General features: G+C 41.2%; 1 protein-coding gene across 1 annotated transcript in view; it reads left to right on the top strand.

Moving 5' to 3' along the window:
• Positions 1 to 13353, top strand: part of MERTK (MER proto-oncogene, tyrosine kinase) — a 111274-nt gene that overhangs the window by 79671 nt on the left and 18250 nt on the right. Inside the window, exons 9-14 of the mRNA XM_025453956.3 lie at positions 1503 to 1656; positions 4040 to 4193; positions 6656 to 6741; positions 8442 to 8537; positions 9223 to 9303; positions 12564 to 12656. Of these exons, the coding sequence (XP_025309741.3) occupies positions 1503 to 1656; positions 4040 to 4193; positions 6656 to 6741; positions 8442 to 8537; positions 9223 to 9303; positions 12564 to 12656 (664 nt within the window). The remainder of the gene's footprint in view (positions 1 to 1502; positions 1657 to 4039; positions 4194 to 6655; positions 6742 to 8441; positions 8538 to 9222; positions 9304 to 12563; positions 12657 to 13353) is intronic.

Consider the following 13353-nt stretch of genomic DNA (forward strand, 5'->3'; position numbering starts at 1 on the left):
GCATGACATCTTTTGCACTATCAGGAGCTTTTAGGTAGTAAACTGTGTAGTAGACATGTTATTTCTCAGCTGCCAGCTGGACTCACTGCAGAGCTCTCGTTTGGACCATGGAATGGCTCTACTTGATTCGTCCCCTCCAAATTAAATAGAGAATGCCAGCAAACTCATAGTCAAAACTGGGTTTGCCATAAATAAAATGCTGTATGTCTAAAAAAAAAAAATGATATTGCCCAAATATACAGAAAAATCTTAATTATTGTTTGTTGACTTAATAAAAAAAAATCAATGACAGATCTCCTTGGCATGCAGCCCAGTGGCATAGAAAAAACAAAAAATTATAAAGCCCTGTTTTCCCCTTTTATCCCTTGTCTGAGGTTATTTCTGAGTCCTGATGATCACTGCTTGTCTAGATTTAGAAAATCTCTGGGCGGCTGACCCAGGTACCCTCTTGGTCATTAACGATGGGACTGCCTTCTCCCTAAGGGCTGAGCTGACCGCACCCTGCACCACTGTTAGAAGTGATCAACAGGAGACAAGGTGACCAGGGAATAAAGTTGCCACCTGAACCAGGCCCCTCCTCATTGTGATCCACACCCATACCGTATGACACTTCTCTCTTTGTTTCTGTGAAATCAGATTGTCAAAATGCAGAGATTAAAGACATGTTCCTGGGGGGGGCCTCATTTCAACCTTCACCAGCCCTCCAGTTCCCATTTGAAAAGCCAGCCCCCAACTTAAAATTAGTTTCTTACACCATAGGACAGCATGGTTGAAGTTTGGAAGCAAAGGGGAAAGTGTTATATAAGCACTCAAGCCTGGTTTTGGGTTTCTTGTGCTCTTGTTGTTGTTGTTGCTTTTTCCAAAAATCATTTCCCTTATGTTTTAATGGCACATGTTGCATGGCAGTGGTTATAAACCAAAATAAGTAAAAGTGAAACCAGACTTTTGGAAATTGAGAAAATTGTGCATGTATCACACAGGAGGGGGAAAAAAAACAGTATCAGTGTCCTCCTCAAAGTAGATTTTAGTCAAAACTTTTATCATTGCAAGGAACAGGAGCCCATGCCTGTGGGTTCCAGGGAAGTTGGCAGGCAGTCAATGTCAAGGTACAGTGTGGCTCTTGGGCTTTATACTGTGGTGTTTCTGAGGGCAGAGATCTCTAGGGGAGGCATTAACCCTAAGCCTAACTCTTGCCATCCAGCTGCCTCTGCTGCATGCTCTTCCCTTCCAGGGGATTCTTTACTGACCATTCTTAGTGCCATGCCCTCATAGCCTTAGTTGGCCCAGGCTCCAAGGCCTGAGGTTGCTGTAAGCTCATTCTGCATCCCTGCCCACCTTTTGGTTAACTATGGCCTGAGTAAGGAAGGGATGCGGTGGAACCACAGCTGCTGCTCCCTGGGATGTGGGTGGGACGACTTCCCTCAGAAGAATTGTGGGCAAGCAGGCGACGTCCCCTTGGCACCTCAGAATTTCATCTCCCTTCCTTTCTTTTCTGTCCCCAGAAAGAGCTGTCTGAAGAAGTTGGCCAGAATGGCAGCCGTGCTCAAATTTCTGTTCAAGTCCACAACGCGACATGCACAGTGAGGATTGCTGCCATCACCAAAGGGGGCGTCGGGCCGTTCAGTGACCCAGTGAAAATGTTCATCCCCCCACACGGTGAGAGCCAGGTTCCTTATCAGCTGATAGAATGTGTCAGTCTGGGCGGTGCTCTGATTGCAACAGTGACCCGTTGGCGGGGGCATCTGGTGTTAAGAATGATAAACAAAGGGCAGCCCGGGTGGCTCAGCGGTTTAGAGCCGCCTTCAGCCCAGGGCATGATCCTGGAGACTCGGGATCGAGTCCCGTGTCGGGCTCCCTGCATGGAGCCTGCTCCTCCCTCTGCATGTGTCTCTGCCTCTCTCTCTCTCTCTCTCTCTCTCTCTATGTCTATCATGAATAAATTAAAAAATCTTAAAAAAAAAAAAAGAATGATATACAAAGACCGAAGGAAATTTTTGCAGTGATAAAGATAGTTTTCTCATATACCACTCCCCAGAGCACTGAGACCTGTGAGTCCTCCCACTACCATTACTACTGATGGGATTAAGTTACGACAAAGATTATTAGTCCTTTCAGAATACCAAATTGGACTTGGCCTACTGAGGTTAGTTTAAATGATGTCTACATGACCGTGTACATAGATAGGCAGTGAGGCTCATCCGTAGAACTCTTAATGGGCTCTGTTTATTTATGTGCTAGTGTTTGTTTCCTGTGTTTTAAGCTTCCTGTGATATTAATCACTCAAGCTTTGGTAATGTCTTTCGTGATCAATTGGTACAGAACACGAATCATTGCCTACCAAAGCTGTCCTTACATGGCATTGGGCTCACTGAGCTAAGTGGTCAAGCCTGTGTGCTGCCTTCTGTGTGTTGTTGGAGTGTCCTCTGGCAAGGTGCCACCATGGTGCCCCCGTGGCCCCAAACACTGTACTTGCTTCTGTAGTCCAATGGATCCACCTTTTCTGACTCTCACTCCCCCATTAAACTGCTGTCATAAACTCCATGCCACAGGCATCTCTATTGATGTGATTTTTGTATTTACAAGTTCTTGCCAAATATGATTTTTGTACCTGTACCAGACAGCACTTGGGAGTGAGTCATTGAGTGCCTGTCTGTGTGTTTTAGTGACCTTCAAACATGCTGAAATGGAACCATTTTACAGTTCCTGCAGCCCATGGGCTGTGTGGTAGTAGTAACTGGTGGTGGCAAGCAAGGTGTGTCTACCTGGTAGAAATTCAGAGGTGATAAGATTCTGCTTCTAAGGGCACAGGTTAAAAAAAAAAAAATCAGACTTTAAGAAGACAGAGCTTTCACCTTTATACATAACAAACTCAAACATTCTACAAAGCTGGGCTATTCCGGCAATCCTTGCTTTGCATGATTCCAACATACATACATTTCAGCTACCACAATTTGGTTAAATAACACTAGTTTCCCAATCACGTGGTCCGAACTTGAGTTACCATCAGGTATTATCTGTGAGTAATTGTGTGAAGTGTAAACTTCGCCTCTAGCTGTCTAGTCCACAAACCACTATGTAAATAAATAACAGATGCGCATTGTGTTCATGGCTAGACTTATCAGTTGTTTCGAAGTCTCTCGGTGGCTGGATACTGCTCTTACTAGATGCATGTGATTTGAATAACTTATTCAGAGGCATCTAGTAAGACCTCTAGCCATGTTGCCTCCTTATCTCCCAGGAACACACCACACAAGACTTTATAAAAATAAGTTACTGAAAGAGAGAGTCCGTGAACAAAGATAAAGTGCAGCAAAGAAAGTGCAGGAAAGAAAGGAAGAGTGTAAGTGTTGAAGTGAAATATGAATTGAATGTGGAGTTATGGAAGACACAACTGACCAGCAGTCAAACACTGCTGCCATTTGATTGACTAGCTCTGCAGCCAGGGAACACGGTGAAGGTGACTTTACGTGAGCTAAGTGGCTATGCCAGAAAGAAGATGGCTCCGAGGAAGTTAAACTAGCAAAAATCTTCATATAAAGGAACTCTCACAACATTGAAAACACAACATTGAAAACATAAAGGGTAAAATGTTGGGAATGAATCCAAACCCAGAAAGGAGTATGAGAATTCTCCAGGGCATAGAAAATATATTCTTGCTATATCATAAGTTATGTGACCAGAAGAACATAAGTACTATTCAAATCACTCTGGATCAGTATTTTACAAAGAAATGCAATTTTTTATTCTCAATATTTCTAGTGTCTTAAATATGAGTAAATATGAGTTTTACCATGTTTTTCAATTCCTTACACATTCATAACTGATGTGAAGTCACCCAGTGATTATTAGAATCACTGTGCATGGTCCCTGCTTGCACCATCAGATGAGGACTGCCTGCATATGTTGATCACAAAATATAAAAGGACTAAGTTCTAGAGCTTTTGACTGTCTTCTTTCCCTATTACAAGCCAACATGTCTTATGTATTCTAGATCTCAAAGAAATGTTTTCAATTATTGATTCTGTTGGTATTTTACTAGGCTGGGTAGATTTTGCCCCCTCGTCAACCCCAGCACCTGGCAATACAGATCCTGTGCTCATCATCCTTGGCTGCTTTTGTGGATTTGTTTTGATTGGATTAGTTTTATATATTTCTCTGGTCATCAGAAAAAGAATCCAGGAGACAAAGTTTGGGTAAGTGTCCCAGCTTCAAATGTTTTGCCTAGGGTTATCATGTGCTTGTTATTGCCAACTCATAATGCCTCTCCTGCTGGCTCAGCTCCTCATGTTGTGCCCAGCTGGGTGCCCTGTCTTATGTCCATCCTGGGGGCAGGCAGTTTCCTTGCCTAGGCCAGTCCTACAGAGGCAGCCAGCAGTGAAAGCTGGCCTTAAAAGGGGCTCATTTATGGAGGAGAGCATTAATAGGCCTTCAGTATTCAAACTGACTTGCCATAAAATGAGGATTTTAGTTGGAAGACTTCAAAATAATGCTAATTCTTTTTTAAAAAAACAGATGAAATGAGGTACCTGGGTGGCTCAGTCAGTCAGGCGGCTGCCTTCAGCTCAGGTCATGATCCCAGGGTCCTGGGATCGAGCCCCATGTGAAGCTCCCTGCTCAGCGGGGAGTCTGCTTCTCCCTCTGACCCTCTCCCTTGCTTGTGCTCTCTCTCTCTCTCTCTCTCTTTCAAATAAATAAATAAAATCTTTTTTTAAAAAAACCAAACATATACAGATAAAAATGCTGGAAGGAAGTTCACCAAAGCATCAGCAATTCTGGATAAGTGTGGACGATTCTACGTTTTCTTTTTTTGCTATATTTTATACATTTTCTGTAGTGATCAGTTAGTTTTCTAATAGAGAAAAACTTTATATTTTCACACTCAAGTGTAAAAGAAGTTCTTGTTCTGATTTTCTTTACATCTGACTTTTATAGCAGTAGTCCAGTATCAACAAAAATGGGCAGGCATGTGAAGGCAAGCTAGGAAAAGAAGGGTATGTATGCAAATTTGTTTCTGACTCAGTTTTCTACTCCAGTGCCTCTGTAGTGAATTTGAATTTCCACGAAATCCAGTTTACCACTCGTGGGACAGAGGAAGAATTCTGTAAAAGGCAGGTTGTTGACAGCCTAGAATGGGACAGAGTGAGGGAAAGTGAGTGACTCTGTTTTGGAGGGAGCTGAGCAACTTTTGTTCATTGCTACATCTTAGGAATGCTACTATAATGTTCCACTCCAGGACTTTCCATTGCCATGGAGGGGGGCTTGAGAGTGGAGGGTAGACTACCCTTTATTTGTGCCCATCCTAGTCTTAAGGGTTGGGTACCTTCAGTACTTACTAACTCTATCCTTATCATTATTATATCTTAGTATGTAGATTCTGACTGTTTTAAAGAAATGACAAAATCTGATCTAAATCCTGAACATAGAGTTGACTGAAATGCACCCCAGAGTCAAGGTGTGGCTCACTGTGAAACAGGTACAGAGAACCTCTGCAAAAGTTGTAAGATAGCTCAGTAAAATGTATTGAAGGCCCCCTAGGTGATAGCCTGGGTACAAGACTGAAGCAAAGCAAGCACTGCTCCTGCTTTCTGAGTGCTTACAGTTAATGGAGAATCACGCAGTAATCACAAATAAATATAAAATGGCAACTGTTAAATCCTTTATTTTATAAAGGGAAATGTGAGAGTGTATGATGGGAGAATTTGACTGCATTAAGAAAGTCAAAAAAGGTTTCCCTGCAGAAGTGATCTGAACTAACATCTAAAAAGGGGCAGGTATTCATTATGTGAAAGACAAAAGGAAGAGGATTATAGCCAGAAAGAACAGTACATGCAAAAACCCTGTGGTGGCAGGGAGCCTGGCATACAGAGGGGAAGGCACTAGACTAGAAGATATGATGCTGGGTTCTGGCATCAGTTCTGTCACTTAAATAGGACATAGTTATTTTTCTCCCTTTCCTTAGTGTACTCTTTGGAAACAAGTCAACAAGCATAGCCCACACTTACCAGGATGAGGAGTTCTACTTCCTTCACCCTTGAAGGGCATAGTATCCACATAAAATATTTAGGGTTCTTCTACAAAACTTTGTCTCTACACCTCATTTATGCATTCAATCATATCATAGTAGTATGGACTCGTGGATATTCATTTTATACTTTGGATTATAATCCAATACTAGTTTATTTTATTGCTCAGACTGTTACAGCTTTGGCCATTGGGAACTTCTCAGTTGTTCTGTGTTCTTTTTTTTTTTTTTTTTAAGATTTTATTTATTCATTTAAGAGATGAAGTGCATGAACAGGGGAAGGGGCAGAGGGAGAGGGAGAAGCAGGCTCCTCAACTGAGCAAGGAGCCCCATGTGGGGCTCCATCCCAGGACTCCAAGATGACTTAACCGAAGGCAGATACTTAACCGACTGAGCCACTCAGATGCCCCTATTCTGTGTTTTTGATAGTACTTGGACAGAATTGTTTTGATTTCACCAAGTAAGCCTGAAATAGAGCTAGGGAAAGAAAACTATTTCTCCCAATGGGAAATGCCTTTGTCATAAAAGAGGCGTTTGAACAGACAGTGGTTTGGTGACATTCTTGTAGAATCAGCACCTGTTCAGGGAGCCCTTTTTTAATAATATAAGATGTCTTTATTTTTATTCACCCAGGAACGCCTTCACAGAGGAGGACTCCGAATTAGTTGTCAATTATATAGCAAAGAAGTCCTTCTGTCGGCGAGCCATTGAACTTACCTGTAAGTTAACTTTCATTTCCTTTTTCTGATAAAAGCTAAAGTAGTTAAGAGCAAAGAAAGAACAAGTTAATTGACAGGTTTCTAACAAAAGCCAAAGGAGTCAAAGAATGGTTATTTTTAACATGCAAAAAGTCTTCAGAAACCAGCAAGTAGATAGTCATACCTAACCATGTGCTTCCCTGGTGGCTGGTTTACTGGAAATCTAGAGCGGGCCTTGAGGTGAAGTGGCCAGGGTTCAAGACTCCTAACACCGCAAACAGGAACTCATCACAGTGATAGCAGAAGATGTGGTTAGAGGTCAGAGATTTAAAGAAAACAGCAAAGCAGTTGACATATCTCTGAACTTATTTCCTGCTTTTTTGTGGCAACCAACTCAGAACAATTTGCCAGCATACTTTATAACAATTATGGTTTGAGTTTTGAGGAGTCAAACTGGAGCCTTCTAGTGTGAAGAGTGAGAATAAACAGACAGCTGTGTTCTTGATTAATAAAGAAATAGTGTAAAAAGTATGTCCAAATATTTATCAAATTCAAGCTTCTGGATATTTGCCAAAAACAAAACAACAACAAAAAACAAATATAACTATGATAGAATACTAGGTGCTATGAAAACAAAAACTCGTTTGAGGTAGAATGTTTTTTGTTTTTTTTTTTTACTTTTCTAGTTTACAAGTTTTGACTTTTAGATATCTGTTCTTATATTTAAAAAAAATTCTTCATTGAGACCAATTTCTTTCCTTTATTAGAGGACCATTTGGGTGAAATTTTTTCTCTAAGAGCTAATGTGTCTTTCCTAATTACCTACATTTTTTTCTTTCAAAGGCTTTGTTCATGCCTTAACTATGGAGCAAACTGAATCATTTGCCAAAGAGTTATTGATGGTTAATTCCTCTTCTTGGTAACACTTACTGTTGGTGCTGCATACTGATACCTTATAGATAGAAGATCTTATTTTCCACTCCCCCACCCCCTGAGTCCTCAATTTAGCACTTTTTTTAAAGATTTTATTTATTTGAGATAGAGAGCACAAGCAGGGGAGAGAAAGAAGCAGACTCCCTGCTGAGCAGGAGACCCATTGTAGGGCTCAGTCCCAGGATCCCAAGATCACAACCTGAGCAGAAGACAAATGCTTTAACCTACTGAGCCACCCAGGTGCCCAATTTAGCACTTGTTATATCATTATAATGAGGTTCCATATACTATAGGTAGAACAATAGCTACTTCTTTCAATGTTTCCTATAGTTTCTGTGGCTCCTTTGCTGGCATGGGACAGGGGAGGTAACCCCATGGCTCTTTTTTATATTATAGTTAGGGACAAAATAGCAAATACTCCACCAGAAAGTGCCTCCTTGACTATCTTTCTTCCTCCTTTAAATCAAGGCAACCTCCCCCCAAACCCCCACTCTGCCAACCTGCAGGAATCTGCTTGCTGGCTGCTGCTACTGCATAGTGGGAAGAGAAACATGGTTCTGATTTTAATAATCCTTCAGAAATTAATCTTGAACTGAAGAATCCATTTTACTCATTTTAATCAGAGTAGAATTGTGATCATTTATTATAGGCTTTTTGTGAGGAGAGCCACGGGTATGAAATGAAGAAAATGTTTAACTCTTTCATAGAACTGTATATATAATTTTAATTCTATTCAAATGAAAGGGAGCATACTGACAGCTCTTATACATACTCTCACTCCTTTATAGTGCGTAGCTTGGGAGTCAGCGAGGAACTGCAAAATAAACTAGAAGATGTTGTGATTGACAGGAATCTATTAATTCTTGGAAAAATCCTGGGTGAAGGTATGTAGTTTACAGTATTTTTTAAATACGTATTTATTATGTAAAATACCATCTTGTGACTTTAAGTTACAAGACAAACAGTTCTATTTTATAACTTACTAAATTGAAAAAGTAAATGTGTAAATACTGGTTTTTGAAACTCAGATTTGGCATATGAAAAGGGCCTCTACAGTGCCTTGCACATGCAATAGGCCCTTAAAAAATATTAATTCCCTTCCTTCATTGAAAAACATGTGATTTATTGGTTGGTTTCTTATATACTCTAATTATCTCTAGTTCTTAAGCTTACTGTTTTGGGCCCTTTCCTAATTATTAAATAGGAACAAAAGTAAAGATACATATTTAATTTGTCAAACTGATGGTAGGATGAATGATAATAGTATTTCTACTTTATAAATGTCAATAACATGTTCCATGTTGCTCTGTAAGTGTCTTGGATTGGCTATAATTCCTAATAAAATGACAAGCTAAGCCGAGCATGATCCAACCAAGCTTGTGACAAGCAGGAAGCTAGTGCATGGCTTGTGTTCCTGGTTTGCCAATGTGGGTGGCCCCAGCAGGCTCTGCCCCGCTGCCATGTATGGGTCACTCTCAGGCCACATAAAAACAGCAGCTGGGAACTGTAGCGTTTCTGTGGTGGGGGAAAATTCCGCACAATCTATATAGATGATGTCTTACTTTCCAGGAGAGTTTGGGTCTGTGATGGAAGGAAATCTAAAGGAGCAAGATGGGACCTCTCAGAAAGTGGCCGTGAAGACCATGAAGTGTGAGTTATCACTGATGAAATACCTTCCAGTGGGTATGGGCAGTTGCTTCAGTGACCTTGTACTCTGTAAGACCAATGCTGGGGTTCCTGTGTCATGATCTCAGTCACTGATGTGTCAGAGGGCCACATCCAGAACACTACGGTCACAGAGGGAAAGTGACCATCAGGAGCTCTTCATATATTCTTATACTCAAGGCAGTTATATTTGTTATCTATACCACACCTTCCTCACTGTATCTTTCTCTCTCTCTCTCTCTCACTCTCTCTCTCTCTTTCTCTCTCTGGACCCTCTCCCTCTTCCCCTCACTCTCATCTAATAGAGCAAATGACTCCAAAGTAAAGCATGAATTTCTGAGACAGGGCCAACCGGTGGCAGCCTCTGACCCCCCCAGGGTTGGTTTGGCTGATCTGGCCAACTCGGTGGGATCACTTCCTCACTTGAGGATGATTGCATAGTCCCCAGGAAGCTGTGGGCTGCCTGGAAGGTAAATTTCTCCAAGAGAGAAGACATATTGATGGGTCAAGGGCATGTGAAGAGCAGTGATCTCAAGCTGCCACCTCCAAGCAAGCTGAGAAGAGAGCCTGCAGCCAGGCCTTATAAGTCATCACCAAGAATCTGTTTTTATCCCGTGAGCAGGAGAGCACCAGTAAGAGTCTAAAGCAAGTGAGGAATAAAAGCAGATCACATTCTAGAAAGTTCACTTTGGTGACAGTATGAAGGAGAATGAATTACAGTCTTGACAAAGACAGATGCTTGTTAGGGCACTCTGTGCAGTTGTCTATCTAGATAAGGGACCTAGGCTCAGAGGTCAAATAGCTTAAAAGGCAGAAGGTTGTGGTGGACTTTTTTATCACCATGCATTGACCAGGCTGCAGTGACGGAACATGACAGCAATTGCCCTCATGCTCTTCCCTAGGAAGTACATTTCCAAGGCCTGGGGATGCAGGACTGTGTAAGCTTTATTCTTCAGGTGTCCAGCTGGGCACCCACAGAATAGACCGTGATTGTTTGGCATTTTACGTATCTTCACAATTCATATAGAGAGAGATTATTTGGTGCTTCATTTGTTAATGTCTTTAACATTGCTTCCTCATTTACCCCCTGTATATATCCAATATTATTTCTGATTAAGGAGTAAAATTGGTTTCTTCCTAAAATTTGAATTCATTATTTCCTGGGCATTGAAACATAAATTAAATTACAAGGATGTAGTGAGACTTTTTAAACAGAACTGGAGGCTGAAATTTTAATTCAGTGACAAAAAGGAATCTTAATAACCAACCAGTCAGAGGGGCTGGTGCCTTCTGTTTTCCAAAGCTTTCTATGTCTATATAATGGCCAATACTTATGTAATACTCCCTGCGTGCCAAAGGACATAATAGTCATTCCTATATTTCATCAGGAAAACAGGAAGAGGAAATCAGTGCGACTAGGAAGTAGATTCAAGTATTATTCCCTGGAAACCAAGACACCTGCAGTTAGTCACCGGAGCTGAAGCTGGTACAGAGCCAAGTCCGGGTGCTGAGCTACATCCAGCGTCGTTCCTGCCCCTTGCATTATTTTATTTGAATCTGGTCCATATACAGTCTCCTTCCATTGTCCCCAATTACTGAGTGGAAGGTTTAGGGAGCCTTGTAAGGGGGCTAGGCCTGAAATCTGTTTCCTCTCTGGCTTTGGCTATGCTCTTCTTTGACTGAATTAGAATAACTTGCATATGAATTGCATCTGTGCTCATTATCAAAGATTGAAAGAGTTGTCTCTGGCCTCTGCATCCCTGGCTGGTGCACATTTGCCTGGCATGTTGGTCACTTGGGGAGAGGTGGGGGAAGGAGTGCAGAGGATGGGAGGAGTTTGCAGGCAGTTTCCACACACCTAGTTGTCTTAGCAAAAATAATAGGTGAGGACAAAGGTAGCAGGCCATTTTGCAGGTCTATATAATTGTTTTTCTTTTTCCTTTTTCTTAAATTTGTTTTAATAGAAAGGTGAATGTATACAAAGCCCACAGAATATATGGACACTGCTAGATGCACTCACCGTGATTTCAGTGAAAACTTACTAGGTTAAAGCAAATTCCCTAAGGCATGCCTGGCTTTATGTTTGTTTTTCTTTGTTTTTAATTGTAGGAAAATACATATAAAATGTACCATCCTAACCATTTTTAAGAGTACAGTCCAGTGGCATTAAGGACATTCACCTTGTTGTGCAACCATCACCACCATCCACCTCCAGAACTTTTTTCATCTTGCAAAACTGAAACTCCAGATGCATTCAACAACTTCCCATCTCCCCTGCCCCTGCTTGCCCCTGGCTACCACCATCCTCCTTTCTGTCTCTGTGAATTTAACTACCCTAAGTCCCTCAGAAAAGTGGAACCACACAGTACTTACCTCATGTGGTTTACATCACTTAACATAATACAGGATTTTAGGTATCTCTCTCAAGTTGGCTTAATCCCCAAAATGGTATGGTGTGGAAGTTGGGAAAGTCTGTCCAGTTCACAAGGCATGATTGAGCAACCAGCCTTGCAAGATAGAGAAAAAGCATGTGTTCTTTCCCTTTTTTGAGGCAAAAATAATTGCAACAGATCAGTTGCATTTGACTCTCAGGGGTTTTTTTTGTTTTTTTTTTAACTATTATACTTTAATTTTTAGTGGAGTTTTAGGCTTATAGAAAAATTGGGCAGAAAATACAGAGCTCCACCCTTTCTCTTCACAGTCTTCACTATCTTTAAAGTCTTTCATCAGTGTGGTGGATTTTTATTTTAAAGATTTTATTTATTTATTCATGAGAGACAGAGAGAGGCAGTGATATAGGCAGAGGGAGAAGCAGGCTCCCTGCAGGGAGCCTGTTGTGAGACTCCATCCCAGAACCCTGGGATCACAACCTGAGTCAAAGGGAGATGCTCAACCACTGAGCCACCCAGGTACCTCAGTGTGGTGGATTTTTTCCAAATGATGTACCTATGTGATACATTATTAACTGAAGTCTATAAATTACATTTAACATTCACCGTGTACTGAACCTTCTATAGGTTTTGACAAGTACAGCAGCCTATATGCACCATCACAGTATCATACAGAAGTTCCACTGCCCTAACATCTGTGTGCCACCTGTCCATTCCTCCCCGCCCACTTGTCTGTTTCCTGTTGCTGTAGTTTTGCCTTTTCCTGATTTTACTTTTAGAGAACAAAATTGCCCTTACCTTTCCCTTTCACTGAGTAAATTATTGGTGCCTACCATTTTCCATCTTTTCTTTTAGTGGACAACTTTTCTCAGCGAGAGATTGAGGAGTTTCTCAGTGAGGCAGCGTGCATGAAAGACTTCAACCACCCAAATGTCATCCGACTCCTAGGTAACTTCAGAGAAGTGTGGGATTGGGGGGATAGCGGGGTCTGGCTAATCCACTCCGTACCAAAGGAAGAGTCTCTGGGGCAGATAAGGTTATACTTTGTATAACCCACAGGAATTGATAATATTGAGTTTTTTACCCCAAAGACTTACTACAGTTATATTTTCTGAGGCTGACGGTAGAAATAGGCTTGCATTATCTGGACACTCCAAGGGCTCAAGAACACTTAGCATCCACAGAATTCTAGGTGACTATGGGGTAAAACAGGGCCCCCATGTTACTCCAAGCCAAGACAAAAGCTTATGCTAAATTATGTTACAATTTTTATTGATTTAAGGTTATCCATGAATCAAATACCAGTGCGATAAAGCTGTCAAAGTAGACAAATTCCATAGATCATCTCTGAGAAACAATTTATTAATATATTTTCAAGTACCGATTTCCTAGGACCTATACTGCTGGTTTCATGGGACATGGTTTAATAGAATTTAGTTTTGTGGCCCTGTAGCTATCAGATTGCTGTGTGAGTTCACTATGCCAAGACAGAAGAGCAACCTAAAAATTCTAAATTCTTTGGGGAACTTTCAAAGTTTTATTATGGTCAAAGCTGCAGGGAGATGTGAAAAATAATGCTTGGATACAATATCATTTCAAGGAAACCACTGTTACTCCTATGTAGGTATTGATTTTTGCAGACTCT

This window comes from Canis lupus, chromosome 17, assembly GCF_003254725.2.
Source record: "Canis lupus dingo isolate Sandy chromosome 17, ASM325472v2, whole genome shotgun sequence".
In the NCBI taxonomy this organism is placed as follows: domain Eukaryota; kingdom Metazoa; phylum Chordata; class Mammalia; order Carnivora; family Canidae; genus Canis; species Canis lupus.